Below are 24,396 nucleotides of genomic sequence, written 5' to 3' on the forward strand. Positions count from 1 at the left end.
AATAAAATAAAATAAATAAAAGTATCAACATTTTCAGTAAATTTGATAAAGCTGGTTACAATCACACACACAACAGTTGGTGCTCTTTGGAGACAGTATACATCATGATTTCTTAAACCAGTAAGTTCTCACTTTCAGCAGTTTTTGTTATGGTGGCCAATAGATAGAGTTGTTACAAACAAAGGTGTGAGAAAAAAAGTCAAGCCTGCCTCTCCTCAAACCATATTCCAAATCCCCCAATACTACCTTGTTATTAATCTACATCAGCATTGTTTTAAACGGAACGTTTTGGATAATAAGCAAAAGGCTACGTGGTCAAGTCATTCTCACCTCGCTGCGCTGCCCTGCTCATAATAAAGCAGAAGTGAATTATGTCTTCAAAGGAAGAGGCATGTCCTTGAGTCAGCCAGTGTGGTCATGATCGATGTCTCAGAGTTGGGAGGTGTTCAGCCAAAACTCATCCAAAAAAGGCTGAAAGACAAACACCAAGGAGATGGAGGAAGCATTTGGAGACTACTAAGTGATAAAGGGCTGCACAAATCAGCTTGCCACCCATCAGAGAACAGCTGGACTTGACCTCACACACGTTGTTAGGTCAGTTCCTTGTTCCCATCTGTGCCGCCTTGGAGAGTCCATTTCCCTTGGCCATCGATTAATCAAGGGGTCCTAGACAAGACTCAGAAATCAGCACTTTTGTGTTACTACTTTGTGCCTTGGGAACACCTAGGTGCCTTTCCTTCTCAAGCACCTGGTGCCTCCACCTCATTAAAATATGCTCTCAGATCCTTCAGGCACACAAATTGCTTCATACAAAATAGATGCTCAGTATACATTTTCGTTTTCCTCCTCCTTTGCCATAATCAAATTACTGACGAAAATGTGCTTTTATTTCTTCTAGAGTATTTTTATTTTCACAGACACCAAATCCTGGAATCAGTGGAATGAGACAAGAGGGAGGAATTTTAACCATCAACTCTTGCGACTGTCTGCTTCATTTGTATATGAGTCTTCTGGATTAGCTAAAATCTCAGCACACTCCATGAGGGAGGCAATCTTCAGAGTGCTTTACACGGAATATGTCATTTCCCCCAACAACGCTATGAGGTAATATATTAGCCCATTTAGGCTGCTATGACAAAAATAGACGGGGTGACTTAAACAACATTTATTTCTCATGGTTCTGGAGGCTCGCAGACCCAGGATCAAGGTACCAACAGATTCCGTGTCTGGTGAGAGCTCACATCCTGCTTTACAGACAACAATCTTTTCTCGGTGTCCCGACAGGGTGGGAGGGGTGAGGGAGCTCTCTGGTGTCTCTTTTATCTCATCATGAGGGCTCCACCCCCATGACCTCGTCACCCACTAAAGTCCCCACTTCCAATTATCATCCAATTTGGGGTTAGGTTCAACATATAAATTTTGGGAGGACACACACATTCAGCCTGTAACAGGTAGATACTGACATTAGCTTCATGTTATAGGCTGAGGAAAGTGGGCCTCTGGAGGGTGAGAACTTTCCTAAAATCACACAGCAAGTAAGAAATGGAGCCAGGGCATCTGCTGTGGGGCCTGTGTCTTAAGCCTGTGCCATGTCATGGGTGGGCTCTCTCAACATGAGGGAAAGGGCTACACCAGTTGATTAATCTCAACACGTGCATTCTTTTCAGGGACCTTGAGGCTGGTTACGGATCCCCCATCTAAGGCTGGTGTAGGAGGCAAAATAATGACCTCCCAAAGATGTCCATACTTGTAATATCCAGAACTTGTAAGTTTGTCCCCTTGCATGGCAAAAGGAACTTTGCAGATGTGATTAAGGTTATGGACCTTAAAATCGGGAGATTATTTTGGATTATATTGGTGGGCTCAACTTAATCACACGAGACCTTAAAAATGGAAGTGGAAGACAGATGGATCAGAGAGATGAGACCAAAGAAAAAAGAAGGGAAATTTCAAGTATGAGAGGGATTCAAACCACTGCTGCTGGCTTTGAAAATGAGGAAGGAAATGGGGAGCTCAGTCCTATAACCACGGGGACCTGAATTCTGCCAACAACCCCAAATGAACAAAAAAAACCCTGATCTTCCCCTGAGCCTCTAAAAAGGAATGCAACCCTGCTGATGATAACTTGATTTAGTCCAGTTAGACTTGTGTCAGATGTCTGATGTAGAGAACGGCAAGATAATAAATTGTTGCTGTTTTAAGCCACCAAGCTTGTGGTAATTTGTTGCAGGAGCAATAGGAAATTAATAATTGGTTAGTTCCTTTATTCAAGTTAACTAAATTCCCCTAATGCCTAGTCAGGAAAGGAAATGCACAAAATTGTCTGACTCTGGTCCTTCTCTTATATGGAAAGAAAAGCAAAAATGCATGAGGCAAAGCTGGATTGTTCTCTGTGGTTTGAACCATATCCCAGGGTCAGTGGACACAGTACCACCCCGGTATGGGTCTAAATGCCATGGTTTGTCCAGAACTGGATTAACTGGTCTTGAACCTAGAGAAATAATCTCTCAGTGACTTCTTTTCTATCTGTCTCCTGTGCAGTGCCATGAGAGACACGAAAGGGTGAATTAGAGCACACTTTTATATCTGGTGAAAATCTCTAGATTTCTGTGCAATAGCAATGACATACGGTATTTGATTTCAGAATAAAAATACTTTGCTAAAGAAAAGGATATTCCCAGGTTGATTTATTCTCAATTGTGAGCAGTAATTTTCTAAAATGCAACCTCCTGTTTGATCAATGGAGACCTATAATAAAATGCTTTGTCTATATTTTTAGTAGAAAAGGTTTAAGAATCAGACAAGTGAAAAATCAAAACATAACTCAAATGTATTCAATGAAGCCCCCCGTAACGTTCATGTCTTCTTTCTTTGAATACTCTTTCTTAAGTTACATCCAGGCTCTGCATTTTCCTCTTGTTGCCTGGCAAATCTGTGTCTCAGGTTTTCTTTGCTTTGTCTTTCCCCTCCTTATTTCTGTCACATCGCCCACCATCAGCCTCCTGCGGCAACAGGAGAGAGATGTGCCAACCGGCCGTGTCTGCAGGGGCTGAGGGCCTCCTGACTGGGCAGCTGGCTGCCTCATCAGTGCCCGGCTCCAACAAAAGCCAGGGTCCCCTCCAAATGTGTGGGTTGGGGGAGGGTAATAAAGAGACTACCTGGGAGATTATGCACATCTTCTTCCTACCATATATGACAGAACAAAAGTGCATTCATGACTTCAGATAGTTGTGAAATTTTCTTAACCTGAAGAGAGGCTTATGGAGAGAACAAAAGTGACCCGATCTCAGATCTTTGGCAGAGTTTTCTTCTGTAGCCCGTGAAAGATACAGCAGTAGCATTTGCATCATCCCAGGTTGGTTTGACTTCCTTCTTAGGAATTGCCAAAGTCAACCTGTTTCAGGCCAGCTTTCTCCATGGCCTTCCAGACAGAGACCTGGTCTGTCTGGTTCCCAGGTCTGGCAGCATCTGGCACATAGGCTTCGCTCTATAGATATGAGCGTGTGAACAGCCTGGGACCTATGGTCAAGTTCTCATCTTCTGCATCTCTTTCTCATCCATGAAAGGGGGTCTAAGCTTTGTAGAGATGACTGGATGACCTAAGAGTCTCATACTCCCCAGACTGATTGTAATTTCTTAAAGGTAAGATTTATGCAATATTCTTCTATCTCAATTTTAATATCTAGCTGTGCTTTTTTTCCCTTAACTTATTTAACACTTACTTTGCATTAGGCATTCTTCCGAAAACTTTGCAAATTATAATTTATTTAATCATTATGACAACCCTGTGAAGTAGTTACTATTGTTATCCCTATTTTATGGATGAGGCAAGAAGCACAGAGAGGTTATGTAACTTGCCCAAAGTCACACAGCTAAATGGTGGAGCTGGGATATCATCCATCCAAGCTGGATCCAGAGACAGGGCTCGACATCCTGTGCCTTACTAGGCTGCTTTGTCTTACTAGTATTAGGTAGAATGGTGAAGGAAGGAAAAACTTTGGAATCTAAGTCAGGAGAAAATTGAGAAAGGAGCAGTATTTATACAAAAGAAGTCCAAATGAATAGTATGTTTCCAGATACTTCATGCATAGTTGATATAATAGAAATGTTAACAGCGAAGGGACACCTGGGTGGCTCAGGCAGTTAAGTGTCTGCCTTTAGCTCATGTCATGATCCCAGAGTCCTGGGACGGAGCCCCGCATCGGGCTCTCTGCTCAGTGGGGAGCCTGCTTCTCCCTTTCCCTCTGCCTACTTGTGCTCTCTCTCTCTCTCTGTCAAATAAATAAATAAAATCTTAAAAAAAAAAAAAGAAATGTTAACACTGTATAAAACATAGTGATAAAAATCTAGGTTGATTTGAATACATAACTTAAAAGAATTTTGCTCCTCGGCTAAAAAAACCTTAAAAATATCAAATTATGAATCATTTGAAGTACTCAAAAACATGACCCCAACTTCCAGTTAAGTAATAATTACTGCATTCATTTAGTAGGTAATTATACAAACTTATAATCAGCTAAAAAGTTCCAAATTCAGCTATTCTTGTAAGCAGTTATAATAGTTTGCTAGGGCTGCTGTAACAAAGTACCACAAAATGGTTGGCTTAAATAACAGAAACTTACTGTCTCACAGTTCTGGATGTCAGACGTGCAAGATCAAGGTGTCCACAGGGTTGCTTTCTTCTGAGGGCTGTGAGGGACGGATCTGTTCCAGCACTCTCTCCTTGGCATATAGACAACAGACTTCTCCCTGCGTGTCTCACATCTCTTCTTCTGTGTGTCTGTCTATGTGTCCAAATTCCTCCTTTTTTTTTGAGAGAGAGAGAGAGAGAACATGCAAGCAAGGGGGAAAGGGGCGGGGAGGGAGAGAGAGAGAGAAACTTTTTTAAAGATTTTATTTATTTGTCAGAGAGAAAGAGAAAGTATGAGCAGGGGGAGGGGCAGAGGGAGAGGCAGGCTCCTGAGCGAGCAAGGAGCCTGATGCGGGCTCTGTCCCAGGACCCCGGGATCATGACCCAAGTCAAAGGCAGACGCTTGAAGACTGAGCCACTCAGGCGTCCCGAGAGAATCTTTTTAAAAATATTTTTTAAAGATTTATTTATTTGAGGTGGGGGAGGGGCAGAGGGTAAGGGAGAGAGAAACTCAAGCAGACTTTGCACTGAGCTAGGAGCCCAATGCAGGGCTCGATCCCATGACCCTGAGATCACGACCTGAGTCAAAACCAAGAGTCAGACACTTAATCAATTGCACCACCCAGGTGCCCCAAAAGAGAGAGAGAGAATCTTAAGCAGGCTCCACACCCAGCCTGATGCAGGGCTCAATCTCACAATCTTGAGATCATGACCTGAACCAAAATCGAGAGTCAGATGCTTAACTGACTGAGCCAGCAAGGATCTTCCTTTTTATAAGGACACCGGTCATATTGGATTAGAGCCCATATAATCACCTCATTTTAACTTGATTGCCTTTGTAAACACCTTTCTCCAAAAAGGTCACATTCTGAGGTATGGAGGGTTAGGATTCCAACATATCTTTTTTGGGGAAGACACAGTTCAACCCATATTGGCAGTATAAAAAAGGGGTAAGAATTTTAGCTCTGACATTTATTAATCATCAAAGTTTGCTATACCTGATTTTCTTCCCTTAAATGAGGATAAAACAGATAGTAACTGCCTCATGCTTCATGAGGATTAAATGAATTAGGACATGAAGCACTTAAGAGTACTGGGTAGTACAGGGGTGCCTGGGTGGCTCAGTCGTTAAGCGTCTGCCTTCGGCTCAGGTCATGATCCCAGGGTCCTGGGATCGAGCCCCGCATCAGGCTCCCTGCTGGGCGGGAAACCTGCTTCTCCCTCTCCCTCTGCCTGCTGCTCTGCCTACTTGTGCTCTCTCTCTGTCAAATAAATAAATGAAATCTTTAAAAAAAAACAAAAAAACAAAAAAAAGAGTACTGGGTAGTACAATGCACGTTACATATCCATTCATTCAAAAAATAGTTTCTGAACACCTATTAAGTGCCAGGCTCTATTCTAGGTGTTTGAGATATAGAAGTAAACAAAAGAGGCAAAAATATCTACGTTGGTGGAGCTTATAATGTAATGTTCTAATTTAAAAATTAGAATATACAGAGTTACAAGCCAATATCTCTGATGCAAAAAATCCTCAACAAAATATTAGCAAACTGAATACATTAAAAAAAAATCATTCACCATGATCAAGTGGGATTTATTACCAGGATGCAAGGATAGTTCCATATTCGCAAAACAACACAATTCATCATGTTAATGAGAAAAAATAAAAACCATATGATCCTTTCAATAGATGCAGGAAAAGCATTTGACAAAGTACAACAACCACTCATGATAAAAACCCTCAACAAACTAGGTTTAGAGGAAACATACCTCAACATAATAAAGGCCATATATGAAAAACCCACAGCGAACATCATCCTCAATGGTGAAAAACTGAGAGCTTTTCCACTAAGATCAGGAACAAGACAAGGATGTCCACTCTGACCACTTTTATTTATTTATTTATTTATTTTTATTTTTTTATTTATTTGAGACAGAGAGAGAACACAAGAGGGGGTAGGGTGAGAGGGAGAAGCAGACTCCCTGCCGAGCAGGGAGCTGGATGCAGGACTCGATCCCAGGACTCCGGGATCATGACCTGAGCCGAAGGCAGTCGCCCAACCAACTGAGCCACCCAGGCGCCCTGACCACTTTTATTCAACGCAGTACTAGAAGTTCTAGCCACAGCAATCAGGCAAGGAAAAGGAATAAAAGGCATCCAGATTAGTAATGAAGAAGTAAATTTTCACTGTTTGCAGATGACATGGTACTATATATATAGAAAACCCTAAAGATTCTACCAAAAAACTACTAGAACTGATAAATGAATTCAGTAAGGTCACAGGATACAAAATCAATGTACAGAAATCTGTTGCATTTCTTTTTTTTTTAAATTTAATTAATTAACATATCGTGTATTATTAGTTTCAGAGGTAGAGTTTAGTAATTCATCAGTTGCATATAATACCCAGTGCTGATTACATCACATGCCCTCCTTATTGCCCATCACCAGTTACCCCATACCCCCACCCATCTTCCCTCCAGCAACCCTCAGTTTGTTTCGATAGTTAAGAGTCTCTTATGGTTTGTCTCCTTCTCTGATTTTGTCTTGTTTTATTTTTCCTTTCCTTCCCCATGATCCTCTGTTTTGTTTCTTAAATTCCACACGAGTGAAATCATATAATTGTCTTCTCTGATTGACTTATTTTGCTTAGCATAATACACTTTAGCTCCATCCATGTCACTGCAAATGGCAAGATTTCATTTTTTTGATGGCTGAGTAATATTCCAATGTATATATACATACCACATCTTCTTTATCCATTCCTTTGTCAATGGCATCTGGGCTCTTTCCATATTTTGGCTATTATGGACATTACTACTATAAACATTGGGGTGCAAGTACCCTTTCGGATTACTAGGTTTGTATCCTTTGGGTAAATACCTAGTAGTGCAATTTCTGGGTCGTAGGGTAGCTCTATTTTTTAACTTTGTGAGCAACCTCCATACTGTTTTCTGGAGTGGCTGTACCAGCTTGCATTCCACCAGCAGCATATGAGGGTTTCCCTTTCTCCACATCCTTGCCAACATGTGTTGTTTCCTTCAATGTACAGAAATCTGTTGCATTTCTATACACTAATAATGAAGCAGTAGAAGAGAAATTAAGAAAAAAAAATCCATTGCTAACTGCACCAAAAATAATAATATACCTAGGAATAAACCTAACCAAGGAGGCCAAAGACCTGTACTCTGAAAACTATAAGATACTGATGAATGAAATTGAAGACGACACAAAGAAATGGAAAGACATTCCATGCTCATGGGTTGGAAGAACAAATATTGTTAAAATGCGCATACTACCCAAAGCAATCTACAGATTTAATGCAATCCCTATCAAAATACCAACTGCATTTTTCACAGAACTAGAACAAACAATTCTAAAATTTGTATGGAACCACAAAAGACCCCTAATAGCCAAAGCAGTCTTAAAAAAGAAAAACAAAGTCAGAGATATCACAATTCCAGATTTTAAATTATACTACAAAGCTGTAGTAATCAAACACTATGGCACTGGCACAAAAATAGACACATAGATCAGTGGAACAGGATAGAAAGCCCAGAAACAAACCCATCATTATCTGGTCAATTAATCTTCAACAAAGGAGGCAAGAATATGCAACGGGAAAAACAGTCCCTTCAACAAATGGTGTTGGGAAAACTGGTCAGCTACATGCAAAAGAATGAACCTGGACCACTTTCTTACACCACACACAAAAATGAATTAAAAATGGATTAAAAACCTAAATGTGAGACCTGAAACCATAAAAATCCTAGAAGAGAGCACAGGCAGTAATTTCTCTGACATTGGCCATAGCAATATTTTTCTATTGTCTCCTGAGAGATGGGAAACAAAAGGAAGAATAAACTATTAAGACTACATCAAAATAAAAAGCTTCTGCACAGCAAAGGAAACAATCAACAAAACTAAAAGACTGAATGGGAGAAGATATTTGCAAATGACCTATCCAATAAAGGGCTAGTATCCAAAATATACAAAGAACTTATACAGCCCAACACCAAAGAAAACAAATAATCCAATTTAAAAATGGGGCAGAACACACAAACAGACATTTCTCCAAAGAAGACATGCAGATGGCCAACAGACCCATGAAAAAATGCTCAACATCACTCATCATCAGGGAAATGCAAATCAAAACCACAATGGGATACCACCTCACACCTGTCAGAGAATGGCTAAAATCAAAAACACAAGAAACAAGAAGTGTTGGCAAGGATGGGGAAAAAAAAGGAACCCTCTTGCACTGTTAGTGGGAATGCAAACTAGTGTAGCCACTGTGGAAAACAGTATGGAGATTCCTCAAAAAATTAAAAATGGAATTACTGTGGGGCGCGTGGGTGGCTCAGTTGGTTGAGTGGCTGGCTCTTGATTTCCTCTCAGATCATGATCTCAGGGATCGAGCCCCGTGTCTGGCTTCATGCTCAGCAGGGAGTCTGCTTAAGGATTCTCTCTCCCTCTGCCCCTACCCCTGCTCACTCTCTCTCTCAAATAAATAAAAAAAATCTTAAAAAAAAAAAAAAGAATTACCATATGATCCAGTAATCACATTACTGGGCATTTACCCCAAAACCCCACAAAAGCACTAATTCAACATCCCTGTGTTTACTGCAGCATTATTTACAATAACTAAATCATAGAAGTGGCCCAAGTGTCCACTGATAGGTAAACGGATAAATCAGAGGTTTTATACACACACACACACACACACACACACACACACACACACACACACACAGACACACACACTGGAATATTATTCAGCCATAAAAATGACTGAAATCTTGCTGTGGGGCATCTGGATTGGGTGGGGGCCCACAGCACAGGTGGTGAAAGAACTCACCCACGGCAGAACAAAGGAGACAGAAGTTTACTGAATACACGGCAAGGGAGCTGTGGGCAAGATAGCGAAGGAGAGACTGCCATGAGGCGGTGGTAAGGGGCTAGAGTTATAGAGGAGAGTAAGGGAATATGGGAAACTATGGAATTTTACCATTTTTGGTAATCTTAGGCACTGTGCCTGGTTAGGGGCTATGGCTTAATGAGCCTGTTTGCATCAGGTCAGCGGTCACTGTGGGCCCTTCTGCCTTGCTCAAGTTTCCACTGCTCAGGCCTGTTGCCTAAAAGTGGCCTCTATGCTTGCCATTTGCAACTACATGAATGGATCTAGAGAGCGTAATGCTAAGCAAAGTCCACCAGTCAGAGAAAGACAAATACCGCATGATTTCACTCATATGTGGAATTTAAGAAACAAAACAAATGAATAAAGGAAAAAAACAGACTCTTAACTATAAAGAACAAACTGATGGTTACCAGAGGGGAGGTGAGTGGGGGATGGGTGAAACAGGTGATGGGGATTAAAGAGGGCACTTACCTTTTTTTAAAATATTTATTTATTTATTTGAGAGAAAGAATGAGAGAGACAGAGACCACAAGCGGGGTGGGGAATGGGGTGGGAGGAGGGGAAGAGGAAGAGGGAGAAGCAGACTCCCAGATGAGCATGGAGCCCAATGGGGGTTGATCCCAGGGCCCAGAGATCATGACCTAAACTGCAGGAAGACGCTTAACTGACTAAGCCACCAAGAGTGCACTTACCTTGATGAGCACTGAGTAATGTATAGAACTGTTGAATTGTACACTGAAACTAATATAACACTGTACTTTAACGCTACTGGAATTAAAATAAATGAATAAAACAACATCATTTAAAAATATATATTTTTTTTAAAGTAGGACATATAGAATGTCAGACATAATAAGTTATATGGAGGGGCGCCTGCGTGGCTCAGTCGTTAAGCGTCTGCCTTCGGCTCAGGTCATGATCCCAGGGTGCTGGGATCGAGCCCCGCATGGGGCTCCCTGCTCCGCGGGAAGCCTGCTTCTCCCTCTCACACTCCCCTTACTTGTGTTCCCTCTCTCGCTGTCTCTCTCTGTCAAATAAATAAATAAAATCTTTAAAAAAAATAAATAAAAATAATAAGTTATATGGAGAATAATAAAGCCAGACAGGGGCCAGAGAGCATTGGGGGTTACAATTCAGGATCAGAGAAGGCCCCACCGAGGTGCCATTTGAGCAAAGACCTACAAAGTGAGAGGAGACAGTTAAGTAGTTCCCTGGAGCTCTTGAGATATAGGAGGGTTCCCCCATATCAGTACTATTGACATGGGGGGCTGGATAATCTTGTGGGAAGGCTGTCCTGTACACTGTAGGATGTTTAGCAGCATCCCCGGCCACTATCTGCTAGATGCTAGCAGCATCCACTTCTCCAGTTGTGACCATCAGTTTGACAACCAAAGACGTCTCCAGACATTGCCACATGTCCTGTATGGGGCAAAATCACTCCTAGTTGAAACCCATGGAGATAGAAGGAGACCGAAAGGCCAGAGGCAAGAATGCATTCAGCTTGTTTGAGGCAGAGCAAGGAGGCAGGTAGTAGGTGAAATTAGAAGAGAGAGGGATAAACCACATCACCTATGACAGATGGGAAGCTACTGGACAGTGCAGAGCAAACAGTTGGGAGCAAAAGGATTTTGCGCTGAACACAATTTGACCCATCTTTAAAAAGATCCAATTGGCTGACACATTGAGAATTGACTGTAGGTGTAAAGACAGAAATGGACAGCTCAGTTGGGAGACTATCACAATAATCCCAATAATTTTTTATTTGGTTTAATTTGTTCACTGATGTGGCTGGATGGCGGTGGGAGTGCTGAGAGAATTGAGCTAAGAATCTCTAGGGAAGAAAAGAGGAAGGAGAATTAACATAAAAGGGAAAAGCTAGGAGTGGGCAAGTTATTTTTTTTATTTTTTGCGGAAGTGGAAGGCAGTGCTGCAGTTAACGTGAAAGAGCAAAGGGGTTGTGTGGGACAAAGAGGAAACGCTGGGGGCCAGTTTGTGTGCCCGGCCGGTGAAGGCCGTACTGAGGAACGGGAGCTCTAGTCTGTAAGGAACCGGGAACTTTGAAGCTTAAGCAAGGAGGAAAACTCTACCCCGCTGTGTAGATCATAGGAGTCACAAAGATAATTTCAAAAGGAGTTTCCTGAAACAATATGGTGAGAGATAACCAGAGCCAGGGTTTAGGTAGAGGAAGAGCATGAGCATGACATTCTGAAGGCAGTCACGCGAGGCCCTGCCCTAATTGTTGGATTACCTTCTTCAGGGTAATTTTGCTTTTAGGCAAGGGCAAACGACTGTCTCCGCGGGGGCAAGGGGTGGGGGAGTGGGGGTGGAAACGTTTCCAGGGTATCAGATATCAATCAAATTCAACTCCACCACAAAAAGGTTTAGGTAGTGCAGCACTTTCTCGGAAAGGGTGTCCCCCAGAGGAGGGTCTCTTAAGTCTCTTCAAGGGTCTTTCCAAAAAGACTATTGAGAAAAACTATGCTGGGTTCCGGCAACGAGGGAAAAAGCAGGTCTCCGACAGAGTTCTTTAAGGGTGGTCGTACATTTCAATTGTTAGATTTAACTGCCGCGGCAGGGTTAGCACTGCAGGATAGCCACGTTCAAACCAGTCCCACTATGCTGCGGGTGGGAGCAATAGGGGCGCCTGCCTCCCCCTTTCCACCTGCTTTTGCACTAGTGCGATTTGCGCAAGGCGCTCACAGGAGTCATCGCTCATCTTTACCTTCCGTGGAATAAGGCTGCCCCGCCGGGACCCGCTGCAGCTCGGGACCCTCTCCACTGCCAGGAAGGCGCAGGTCCGGCCGCGGCCGGGGCCGGGGCCCGAGCCAGGAGTGGCGCCGGGCGTGGAGCGCGCGGCGCGGGCGCGGGGGGCGGGGCGGGGCGGGGCGCGGCCGGGAGGGGGGCCGCGCCGGGAGGGGGACGCGTCAACAAGCGCGGGTCCCGCCCGCCTCCCGCCCCGCCCGCCTCCCGCCCCCGCCCCAGTCCCTCGGCTCTGCGGCCACCCGGCACTAAGAGCAGCCCAGGCGGCGGCGCGAAGGTCCTCGCCATGTCTGCGGCCATGAGACAGAGGTTCGACCGGTTTCTGCAGGAGAAGAACTGCATGACCGACCTTTTGGCCAAGCTCGAGGGCAGGACCGGCGTGAACCGGAGATACATCGCAATCGGTGGGTGCGCGGTCGCCGCCCGTGGCCGGGCCCCGGGAGCAGCTGCTGCACCAGCTGCTGGGGAAGCGAGCGGGAAGGGGATTCGGAAGAGATGGTGTTGGTGACAGATGGGGGCGAGCGGCATCGTCGGCACCGATCTGGCCGTCCCGGCAGGCCAGGGGCCGGAGACCCCGCCGGGGCGCCTGGGCTCGGGGGTGGGGGGAGCGCTGGCCGGTGTCCGGGGCGCGGGGAGGGCCGGCGCTGACGTGTCTGTCCCCGAGTCCCAGTGGCCGTGCGCAGGCTTGGCGCCGAGTGGAGGGGGCCTCCTGCGGGAGTGCGCGCGGTCACGGTCCTACCAGCCTGTCGATGGAGCTCAGCACGAAGAAGGGTGTCCCCCTGGACGGGAGGGGCCGCGGGCGGGGGAGTCGGGGCCTCTCCAGATCCTCTGTGGAGCGGGGTTCCCTAGGCGGGTGAGCTGCACGGCGGGGGACCCCTGCGGGAGGGAGGGCGCGAAGGTAGGGGCTGCCGGGTATCCCCAGACAGACTGCAAAGCCGCGTAAAGGCCCGGGCCCAGCCTTAGGGCGGTTTGTTTTTCTCGATCGCCTGCACTAGGCCAAGCCTTGCGGTAGGGCGGGGGCTGTCCGGAGTCGCGCGTCTTGTGCCACCGGACCCACTTCTCTCCTCGTGTCTCCAGGTGTCATCGGGCTGTTGGCTTTGTACCTGGTGTTCGGTTATGGAGCCTCGCTCCTCTGCAACTTGATAGGATTTGGCTACCCAGCCTACGTCTCGTAAGTGGCTCCCCCCTGCAACCCTCCCTTCCTCCCCTTCCTTCCCCATCCCCCATCCAGGGCTGCCCTAGTTATTACACATCCTCATTTTCCTGGGAGAGCGGTCAGTGCACCAGAGGGTAGAAAGTGCTTAAGGTTACACATTTTAGAGCCCTAATTTGATGCCTGATCTCCTGATGACTAGCCGAAATGCTTATTTCATCGGATTATGCTGGCGGGGCGGGTACCTTGTAATGCATGCACGGATGGAAAGTGCTACAACAAAGTCGTCCTGCCTTTACTGCTGGGGAGATCTCAGCTGGGTACAGAGAGCTGATCCCTTCTCCTTAATAATTATTTTAATGTGTATTTCACTTTATACTTAGTAAAACCCCATCAAATGAGACTTCCCTAATTCAGAATTACTGTTAATTCAGACACTGTGGAGAATTTTGCCTTCTTGATTTTGAAAAGACTAGCCACTTACTACAGTCAAATGGAAAACATTGACCCTAGTATAAAAACAAAAACAACCTTTTTTTTTTTTAAGATTTTATTTATTTATTTGAGAGAGAGAGACGGAGATAGCAACAGAGAGCAGGAGTGGGGAGGAGAGGGAGAAGCAGGCTCCCCACAGGGAGCCCAAAGGACGTGGGGCTCCATCCCAGGACCCCGAGATCATGACCTTAGCCCAAGACAGACGCTTAACCGACTGAGCTACCCAGGTGTCCCCAAAAAACAACCTTAGAAGATGCATCCCTAATATAGCTCCCTGGTTATATAAATGACTCATTTATATAATTAAACTTAAAAATGAATCTTAGCAGAGTAGGATCTGAATTTATTACTATTTGAGGTTTTTACTCTACAGTACTTATTTTGAAAATATTCTACAATTTCGTGTTTTCATTCATTCAAATCAGAATTCTTCGCCACAAATGAATTGTTTTAGTCTGTAGCTCTACCCAAGAAAGCTGGTGGGTTTTATTTTCATTGAATTGGTCTCTGCAGCTTTTCTCACCCATAGAGATAAAGGAGGAAAAACTTTTCGGCTGGGAGGCTAACACACAGATAACACATTTATTACATCTTGTGTCTATTACAGGACAAGCTAGAATTTAGTATCTGACTAGAAAGGAGGAAACATGTTTTAGAAGTTAGTTCTGATTTGAACAATTAAATTGAAGTTACATACATAGTTACTGTATTCGTCTGGTGCAGACACTTAGAAGCACGCCACAAAGTCTGGCTACGTTAGGATACTACTTGCTTATGAATTTGGAGCTCCTGTCTGCATGTTGAGAAAAACATTTACCTTCTTCCAGCGTTACCTGCTAAAGTACCATCCAGGTTTCATATGTATACCACAGAAGGGCAGACTAGGAAAACTGTTTGGCTTTCAGATCACTGAAAAAGGTACAAGAATAGCAGTTTTCCATAAAATGTAATCGACTGATAATACGGTATATATGAAAAGTTTGTAGGCAACACTGATTCAAAATGACTTGCACGACGTGTCTGTGCTATCAGACAAAATAACATAAAAGTACATTACTTCCGGTTGTGTAGTCTACTTGCAAGAGTTCCTTTAATAAGAGTTTGGGGAGAAAAAGGTTGGAAGCATTATTCCAGTTTGTGCTTTAGAGGTTATTGATCCCATTTTGAACAAATCCTGGGTGGCACTTTAGTAACTGCCTAACTGCTTGAATTATTTTGAGCCAGAAAGGAATATGGATTTTTGGAAATACTGAACAGCATAAAACCCTTTTCCACGTCAGTACCGTTTGGCACATAATCCCATGCAAAACATAACCTTCTCTGTTGGTGTGATGAGGTCATTGGTGTGGACTTTCCTAAAGTAAAAGTCTGTTTCTGGGATCTACATAGATTCAGGTGAGGGTGGAAGCAGATGTGACTGCACACAGAACTCTAGTATGTTTCTCCTTGACCTGAAGTGGATTAATTCTAGCAGGAATCTCTTTTTTAGTCCTATTTTAAAGCAAGTCAATTTCGGTTTTTTTGGTGTGTGTGTGTGTGTGTGTTTTAAATCATGTGTTTGTAGTCATTCTTTCATTCCCTGCATAGTCAACTGAAGAGTATTGGCCCTTTTTACTTCCAAGAAGCTAAATGCTCTTGTCTATTGCTCGGAATTCTGTGAAATGATAGAGACGTTCATATTTCTAAGTGGGTCAGGCACGTGGGTTTTACATGTTTTAGAATTATTCTGTTCACCAAGTATATATACTTTCTTTTCTATTTGAATATTCTGAGGCAAAGTGACATTTGTAGTATACTATACTAGGAGCAGGAAAAGTGCTAAAAATCTAATAAAGGGAATTTAATGATTTCAGCAAAAATTCAGGAAATAATGAGTCATCTCTAGAGTGGTATTTATTCATAGGATGCTTCCTTTTGGTAGACCCAACTCTTTCACCTTTAAATTAAAGATAACATTCTATGACCATAAGGGAATTAAGTGAAGGTTGCTCTCTGTGGATATTTGGACTTTTCCCTAAAACAATGGTTCTCAGCCTTGGATGCCCATCAGAGTTATTGGAAGGAACTTTGAAAAATCCTAATGCTTGGGCCCTACCTCCAGAGATTCTGGGGAATTGGTCTGGGGTGCACCCTGGGCTCGGAGGTTTAAGGCTCCTTGATCTTTTACAGTCTGTAAAGGATTCTAATGTCCGCCCATGTTTTGAAACCCCGATGTAGAGCGGCAGCAGTAACCGGTGCTTGTTACACTTAATGGGCTGAAAGGGAGGGGAACATGGCCTGCTGACCCTGGGACCCTACCTGACCTCTGCTTTGTCAAGGTGACATGGGATTGTGTGCACGGTATAAAGCATACAGACCCCCAGTGAGTGACATCACTGAGGTATCAGTGTTAAACATTCGTCTAATCAAGTTTGTTCATTGCTTAACCAGTGTCATTGTGTGACTGGCAGAAAATCATTGAAAATGGTGTTATTGGTGGCACCAGAATCCGTTACTTAAAATGTGATCTGTGATCTGCTTCCCTTTACTTGTTCTCTTGCCTCTTATAATTCTCCCTGTGCCCCCCAGCCAGAGTTCTCCTAAAAAATACGAGTTCATCTATTTAGCAAGAATCAAATCCAGCCGCACTGCAGGCACGGTGGCAGCACTTCAGCTGCACTGTGGACTAAGGTGGACACGCTCTCCATTCTCTTCAGTGAACCGTCTCCCGAGGTAAACCGCAATGAATAGTAGCATAGTGGCCGGAGTGTGGTTAGGGAGCCCTGTGAGGAAAATGGACAGGGAGCTGGGGTAGGGAAAAACAGGAAGGACGCCCTCTGCATATTTATCTGAGGTACTGTTTGAGTTAAGGCTTGGGGAATGAGGAGGTGCCAGGCCAGCCAAGAGCAGAGCCGGGTGGAGGAGCCGCGGGTGCCCAGAGCCGCTGCGCTGGAAGCTCTGCGCCTGGACAGAGGTGAGGGAGACCGCGGAAGGTGCGGGTGCCATGACGCAGGGCTCGCGGCGGGGGGATCAGTGTGCATTTATGCCAGGTGGTTGAAGGGAGTTTGCAGCTTTTCTGATTGTCTTGGATGGGTTTTAAATAGGGGGTGACATGATACGATTTACATTTTAAGGTCATTGTGGCTGCCGTGACCTCTGGAAGGAAGTGGCCACCCTGCCCAACTGTTGCCAGTCTCGGCCTTTCTCACCGTCCGCTCTGGCTCCTGCTGGTTCCTCTCCTGTCCCTCCGTCGTGGGGAGGCCCACACCACGTAATGGTCAGCACGGGGCTTAGAGGCCGCAGGGCACAGAAGGCAAATTTGGAGAAGCTCCCATGGCTTCCTTGCTTGTCTTATGACTCAGCCCCCGGGAAAACTATGGGTGGGACCCCGGCGTACCTGGCTTCGGGTCAGGTTGTGGCATGTTGGAATCCAGATGGCTGGAGGCCTGGCCAGCGCTCGTGGAGGGGCAGTTAGGGCCTGAGGAGGCCCCCTCTTCCTACTGGTTACTCTTATTTTCGGGTACATCATTTCCCTTCGGGAGCAGGGCCTTCAATCTTCTACCTCTCCGTTCCCAGACTTTTTGGCCACCCTGTATGGGCAGGCTGAGGTCTAACTCCAGCCTTCTCATTGTCAAGAGCTGTTGACAGAATTGCTGTCATCTCTTGACTTCTTCGCTCTGTTCCTGGGAAGAGAAGGCAGGCCACTGCATCGTGTGAGCCTCTGTTATTAAAGTAGATCTACCCCCATGCCGCCGCATTTTTTTGCTGAGGTATAATTCACCCACAACCTTTGTGAAGTGTACAGTTCAGTGTTTGGTATATTCATAAAGTTGTACATCCATCACCACTATCTAATTCCAACACATTTCCATCACCCCCCAAAAGAAACGACCCATTAGCAGCCACTCCCTCTTTGTCCTATGCCCCAGTCTCCAGAAACCACTTACTACTTTCTGTCTCTGTGGATTGGCCTATTCTGGACAGTTCATATCTTTGGAATCCTAACATGGGGCCTTTTTTTTTTTTTTTTCTTGGGGCACCCCTATTTGCGGGGGCATTCAAAAAAAAGGAGTCTTTCCGAGAGACGCCCCTGGAGCGCGTGCTCTGTGTGCCCTCATATGCAGAGGCTGTTGCCAGAGACCTAAGGCAGCCCCCACCAGGGTTCTCGAATGGGTGCCAGTCTTGTCCCTGCTTCTTTGGTCAAATGGAAGTATGAAAGCAAGTCTAATGACTTTATTTTCTATTTTTATTTTTGCCCTGCAGAGAAAGGTAAGGAGGAGAGTTTGCTTTTTATCCTACTCAGTGACTTTTTAAAAAGTCTACAAAAACGTCTATTGATTTTTCTTTTTATTTCATATTTTTCACAAAGATGAGGCTACCACCTTCCTGGGACTACCAGAGTTGGGCCGTAGGGATCAAGCATGTAATCTAATTCCTTTAGTTTTCAAATGACCCAGGCACAGAGAGGTAGAGTGTGTTTCCCAAGGTCACCCAGAAGCCAAACGTGGTCTGGAACCTCAGTTACTACACAGGAATGTGAAAGCACAGTTAGGCGTATTTTAGTACCAAGCTCAAAAAGATTAAATAGGAGTCCAGCATTTTGGTGACTACATTCAGTCTAATGTTTGGCAGCACTTTTGCAATCTCATGCCCACTTCAGTGATGTGTCATTTTATCTTCTGTGTCCTCACCAGCCCATTTTAAGCTGTGCCACCGGGACAGAGAAGGTTATTGCTTTTAGCAGTTTGCACAGCTGAATACCTGCGTAGCACTTCATTTAATAGACACTTATATACCCCGTTAAGTACTTGCTTTACAAATATAGCTCATGTAATCCTCATGGCACCCCGCTGATGTAAGTACTATGATTGTTCCATTTTACAGATGAGGAAACAGAGGAAGAAATAACTTTTTTTTTAAAGATTTTTATTTATTTATTGAGAGAGATAGTGATAGAGAGCGAGCATGAGAGGGGGGGAGAGTCAGAGGGAGAAGCAGACTCCCCGCTGAGCAGGGAGCCTGATGCGGGACTCGATCCCGGGACTCCAGGATCATGACCTGAGCTAAAGGCAGTTGCTTAAACAACTGAGCCACCCAGGCGCCCAGGAAGAAATAACTTGATCAGGTTCTCACAACTAGTAGATGGTAAAATGTATTTAAACCCAGGGAGCCTGCCTGCCTCAGTTGGCAGAGCATAAGACTCTTAATCTTGGGGGTTGTGAGTTCAAGCCCCAGATTGGGCATAGAGCTTATTTTTAAAATAAATAAATAGGGACACCTGGGTGGCTCTGTCGGTTAAGCGTCTGCCTTCAGCGCAGGTCCTGATCCCAGGGTCCTGGGACCGAGCCCCATGTCGAGCCCCACGTCGGGCTCCCTGCTCAGTGGGGAGTCTGCTTCTCCCTCTCCCTCTTCCCCTCCCTCTTCTCCTCCGTCTGTGATCTCTCTCGCTCTCTCTCAAATAAATAAAAAACTAAAATAAATAAATAAATAAATAAATAAATAAGCCAACCAAACAACCAGGGACTCTGGTTCCAAAGTCTGTGTTTTTTTTCTGTTACACTACGTTCCGTGTGGCTCTTGGGCTATCTCAGATACACGCCATACCCCAGGCAGAGATGAAAAGTGAACTGTTGATGTGAACTTCTTTTCTCGATTTGACACTGTCGATACATTGTCTTCATGCAGTGTATTTTTCCTCTCAAGTAGGGTACTGCCCTCCCAAATCCTACATCTGCACACACATAGGCATTGGCAGTGTTCTGTGAGCATGAGTTAGAATGTATTACTAACAGGTTCTTTCGCTTGTTACAGAGCATTGATTTACAAGAGCAGTAGCATAACCAGCTATTTGCAGAGACTTGCTCTGTTTTCCCAGGGCAAGCCCATCTGAGGAGGACGCCCGGAATTGGATTCCTGAGGGAATGTGGCCTTGCCTTTAGTTCTGTATCAGGAGGCAAAGAATCTCAAGGAGAAGATGTTTGGGGATGACCCCTGTGAGGTCAGATCGGAAAGGGGACAGTGAGGGGGGAAATTCGGAAGAGACGCTGTCAAAATAACTACAAGAACGTAATGCAATTAAGCCCACGTAAAAGCCCCAGCATTTTCTTCGTTAATGATTCATAGCAGACAAAGTGCGGGAGCATAGGTTACAAAGGACTGAAATCTCATTTAAGATCTACAGTGGCAGACCCCCAACCGGAGGTTTGGGACCCAGAGGAGACTTTGAGAAAGTGGCCCTGGTGTGACTGGCATTTGGGTGCCACTTTGTTTCAGAAAAGCAAGTCACCTGAAGCAAAGTCGGGCTTCCCTGATGGTGCTGGAGGATGTGTATTTGTGGTTCTCAGACTCATTCGTAAGGGGCGTGTTTGTTTTCGTGTGTGTGTGTGTGTGTGTGTTTCCAGAACGTGTAATTATGGGGTTTTTTGGTCCTTTTTTATTGATGAGAATTTGGGAGTAGATCTATTTTCTACTAAGCTGAGTATGTTCCTGTTACACTAGCTTTTCCCTCGGCAGCCGGGAGCTCTGTGCTGGGGTGCTCAGGACTGGGGCAGTGCAGCCCACACGGACTTCGCTGGGGGGTGTGCAGCACATGCAACGTTCTGGCCGACTCTGCACTTGGACCAGGAACTGGCATCCTGTAAATTTTGCCTCGAACATCCTGAAATCTTAGACATTTAAACATTTTACTTTTGTCGGCTTTTTATCGGTTGCGTTTTCACTTAGGATTACTGCTAATAGTGCTAAACTATTTTAAGATGGAATTGTGGAGAAAACTAGAAAAAGGGATAAAAATGTCCTTATAACAGCATGTCACTATTTTTGTAGGTAATCACAGCCAGCATTTTGGTTAGTTTCTTCCCCCCACTCCCCCTTGCCTGTGCCATAGAGAAAAGAAAGTCTTAAGGAGCAAGTAAGATGAATGATTTAAACGACTTATTCATGATCTACTTTCTGGGCTCTAAAGGAGTTGTGGGGAGAGAGCCCATTCCTAATACTCTGTTCTAGAATGTTCCGTATGGATTTTAATGATTTTTTTTTTTTTTTTTTCCTGTTCATGAGGGCCCTGGAGATGTAGTTTATCTGTCCTTTTGCCTTCATCCACCCCATCTGGGACTTCTCTTTTTCAGGACTGACTTTAAATGAGTATTCCTCATCTCTTACAGTATTTCCAACAACTAGAAATACATATGGAGCATTTTAAGGTAATGTGTGGCTGTTGACAACATTACCAATGAGTTAATATAGAAGCTGAGAAACAGTTTCAAAAATTGTTCATGAAATGGCTTTTTTGTAGCAATTGAAGTAGAAGTGGGGGCTGTAGAAACCTCTTCTGACTTTACTCTGTCACTCGCACACTCTCTGGTTCCTGGGAGTAGAGCTTATCAGCGCCTCTCAGTCACACGGCCACTATATATATCCTGCAGCTTCTGGTAGTTAGACCAGGTGATCTGGTGAAGGGGTCACTTACACGTCTGAGGTAACTCGAGGCTGCTACCTGCCTGTCTTGATGTGGCTTTCTTTTGCCTGGGAAACGTCAGTTTAGATGGTTGTTGTCCAGGCTGTGAAGGTACTTGAGCTTAAGTTAAACTTTATGATATTATATTTACAGAACCATCAATTTTATCAACAAAGGTTGTTCCAGTAGGATTCGCATCTGCTGTTTTATTGCTTTTTTTTTTTTTTTAAGATTTTATTTATTTATTTGAGAGAGAGAGAATGCGAGAGAGAGAGCACATGAGAGGGGTTAGGGTCAGAGGGAGAAGCAGACTCCCCGCCGAGCAGGGAGCCCGATGCGGGACTCGATCCAGGGACTCCAGGATCATGACCTGAGCCGAAGGCAGTCGCTTAACCAACTGAGCCACAGGCGCCCGCTGTTTTATTGCTTTAGGCATACATTTTTTTTAAACTATCAAATAGTTTAAGGCATTCAGTTTTGAGTTATAAAATGTTAGAGGTGCCTGGGTGGCTCAGTCGGTCAAGCATGTGACTCTTGATCTCAGCTCAGGTCTTAATCTCGGGATCGTGGGTTCAGGCCCCATGTTGGGCTCCACACTGGGTGTGGAGCCTCTTAAAAAAGTTATCTAGTTTAGGTCCTAGAGATCAAGCTGCTGGGGTGAGAGCTGCCTTTTACGGATTTGGAAACTAAGGCCACAAACAAGTTACTGGACCAGGGTCATGGGTTTGTGGGGGGCAAAGCCAGGCGTAGGTGTAGGGACGCCTGAATTCTCTGGCCTGCACACTTCAACATTCCTCATGTTTTATATTTGTGAATGAATTTTTCATTTTGCATTAAAAAACAAAACGGTGGACAGTTGGTTAAAAAAAGATCATTATAATTAAACATCAAAATGTTTGGCTACTGAATGATGGTTTTTGTTTTAATATTCGGTCCCATTAGAGATGTTTTATATTTTATAGACTCATCTTAAAGTGTATTTGCCTGTGAATTTAGCTTATTTATGTATTTCACTAAGTTGGTCATTTTATATACGGGAACACCATATTAAAGAGTAAAGGAGCATTTTTTTTTTTTACTGTTCTTGTAGAGTCACCTTAGAAGATACTTTCTATGTATTTAGGAGGCATATCTAGCTAGCTGTCTCATATCTTTTTCTTTCTTTTCCTTTGTTTCTTTCTTTCTTTTTTGAATAGGAGAGAAGGGTTGGGCACGATATAAATGGTAAATAAGCAAATTGCTTTTATTGTATGGGCAGGATCCTCTCTCTTGCTTTGAGAGCACAACTGCTCTGCCGTGAAAAACAAGTGGAACTTTGCGTCCCCATAGCTTCTTACCTTCCTTTTTTCCATGAAGAAGAAAAATCTTTTCTTTATCAGCATGGAAACAAACTAGTGTTTATGTCTTAAAATATGTCATTCTTTTTCCTTCTAATTTGATGCACTATATGAGTCAAATAAGATTCACAGTGACATTCTTCTAAACCAATAAAGGTTTAAGAAAGTATAGGTAATAAAGAATAGGAAAACCATTTTGAGCTCTCAGGAATTCCTATATCACACTCTCTGATAAATACAGCAGAAGTAGTCCTGTGCATAGTGGGTGCTGTGGATGGTCACGCTACGTATCTGCTATATCAAAAAAAGGATTATAGACATTATGGTCTGTGTTCTTCATATTCAAGCTTCAAATAATCTATCCTGAAATTTGGAATATTTGCTATTAAATATGATTTACCACATTCAAAATAAAACAAAGCAAATTGATCCCAGGTAGATTTCTTTCTGTTCTTTACCAGCAGCGTATCTCAAAGCTGTTTGTTTATTGTTATAGGGTTTTTTTTATTAACTGCTTTTTTGGATTCACTGTTTGGTAATATAATAGACTCATTAAAATTAAAATTCTGTGGGTGGATACAACCAGTTTTAGTAGTAAAGCCAGTGCTTTGAAGAAATGTATTACTTAATTTTATGTTATTTGGCTAATTTGAATTGTAGCGACCAACTTATACACAAACCATGAACAGTACAGGTAGTAGGTACCAGAATTTCTTTGCTGTGAGTGACCAGAAGCATATGTATATGGATCTGATAATTCCTAGCTCTGTTAACCCTTGCGCAAATTGCTTAACTTTCATAAAACTCAATTTTCTTATAAGTAAAAGGGGTGGATAGTATATGTCAACCACTTAGCACAGAATCTAGCAATCAGTAAGTGCTTAATTAAGGGTGGTTACTTTTATTGACCTACAAAGAAGAAAACGAACTTAATCATAGTTATGATTAACTCTAGGTTATTGAGCTTTTAAATGATTAAGGGAAAACCTCCTTAGTATTTTCTTTCATTAATTCCTTCCACTTTTTTTGGTTCCCTGTCTTATTTTTTCTTACACCTGTATCAGCAGCTTAAGACATTATTATTCCAAGAGCATTAGAGGACAAGAAAATTTTGTTCTTCCAGGTCATAAAGATGTGGTGGTATAGCCAATGGTTTTCTTCTCTTATGGTACAGTGGTATACATGTTCCTAAGCACTGGGTATAATTTTAACAATTTGTAAATATTAAATCCCATTTTTCACTGTTTTGTTTCTATTAAGATTTCCAGTTTCCCACAACTCTGCCTCCACAACCCTCCTTCATAGGACCCTTCCCCAAGCACACATGTGCTCCTTAATTAGGAGTGGAACTATTTTTGATGTTGAGAATCACTGTTTTGTTCCCAGGGCTTACTTACAATGTCAGATGCCACGTCAGGGCTCTGTATATGCTTGCGTCTGAATGCATCTGTCGCTGATTTGCTGTGGTGGATTACCACATGGGGCAGGGAATACCTTAGGTTCTCTGAGGAATGACTCAGTTTGGGAGGGAGAGAATACTAGAAGCCCAAGATCATCTCTGCGCAACCTTTGTTTTCTTTCCACGTGCTTAATGCTATCCTTTGGCCACCCTTCCTTCCTGCCCTTGCTCTTAGAAAATAGCAGTAAAGGTATAAACAACTAGATGG

General features: G+C 43.8%; 1 protein-coding gene and 1 long non-coding RNA gene across 2 annotated transcripts in view; one reads left to right on the forward strand and one right to left on the reverse strand.

Annotated features, from left to right (window-relative positions):
* Positions 1-242: 242 nt before the first annotated feature.
* On the reverse strand, positions 243-12,363 carry LOC116631924. Its single transcript, XR_004299323.1, has 3 exons — positions 12,272-12,363; positions 4,623-4,803; positions 243-471 (listed from the first exon to the last, which is right to left on the reverse strand). It is a non-coding gene; the product is annotated as an uncharacterized LOC116631924 (long non-coding RNA).
* Positions 12,364-12,511: 148 nt separating this feature from the next.
* The window catches only part of REEP5 (receptor accessory protein 5), a 36,611-nt gene continuing 24,726 nt past the window's right edge, over positions 12,512-24,396 (forward strand). The window contains exons 1-2 of the mRNA XM_032403850.1: positions 12,512-12,713; positions 13,387-13,480. Coding sequence (XP_032259741.1) covers positions 12,596-12,713; positions 13,387-13,480 — 212 coding nt within the window. The 5' untranslated portion in view covers positions 12,512-12,595. The remainder of the gene's footprint in view (positions 12,714-13,386; positions 13,481-24,396) is intronic.

Source organism: Phoca vitulina, unplaced genomic scaffold, assembly GCF_004348235.1.
Source record: "Phoca vitulina isolate PV1807 unplaced genomic scaffold, GSC_HSeal_1.0 scaffold6, whole genome shotgun sequence".
NCBI classification, from domain to species: Eukaryota; Metazoa; Chordata; class Mammalia; order Carnivora; family Phocidae; genus Phoca; species Phoca vitulina.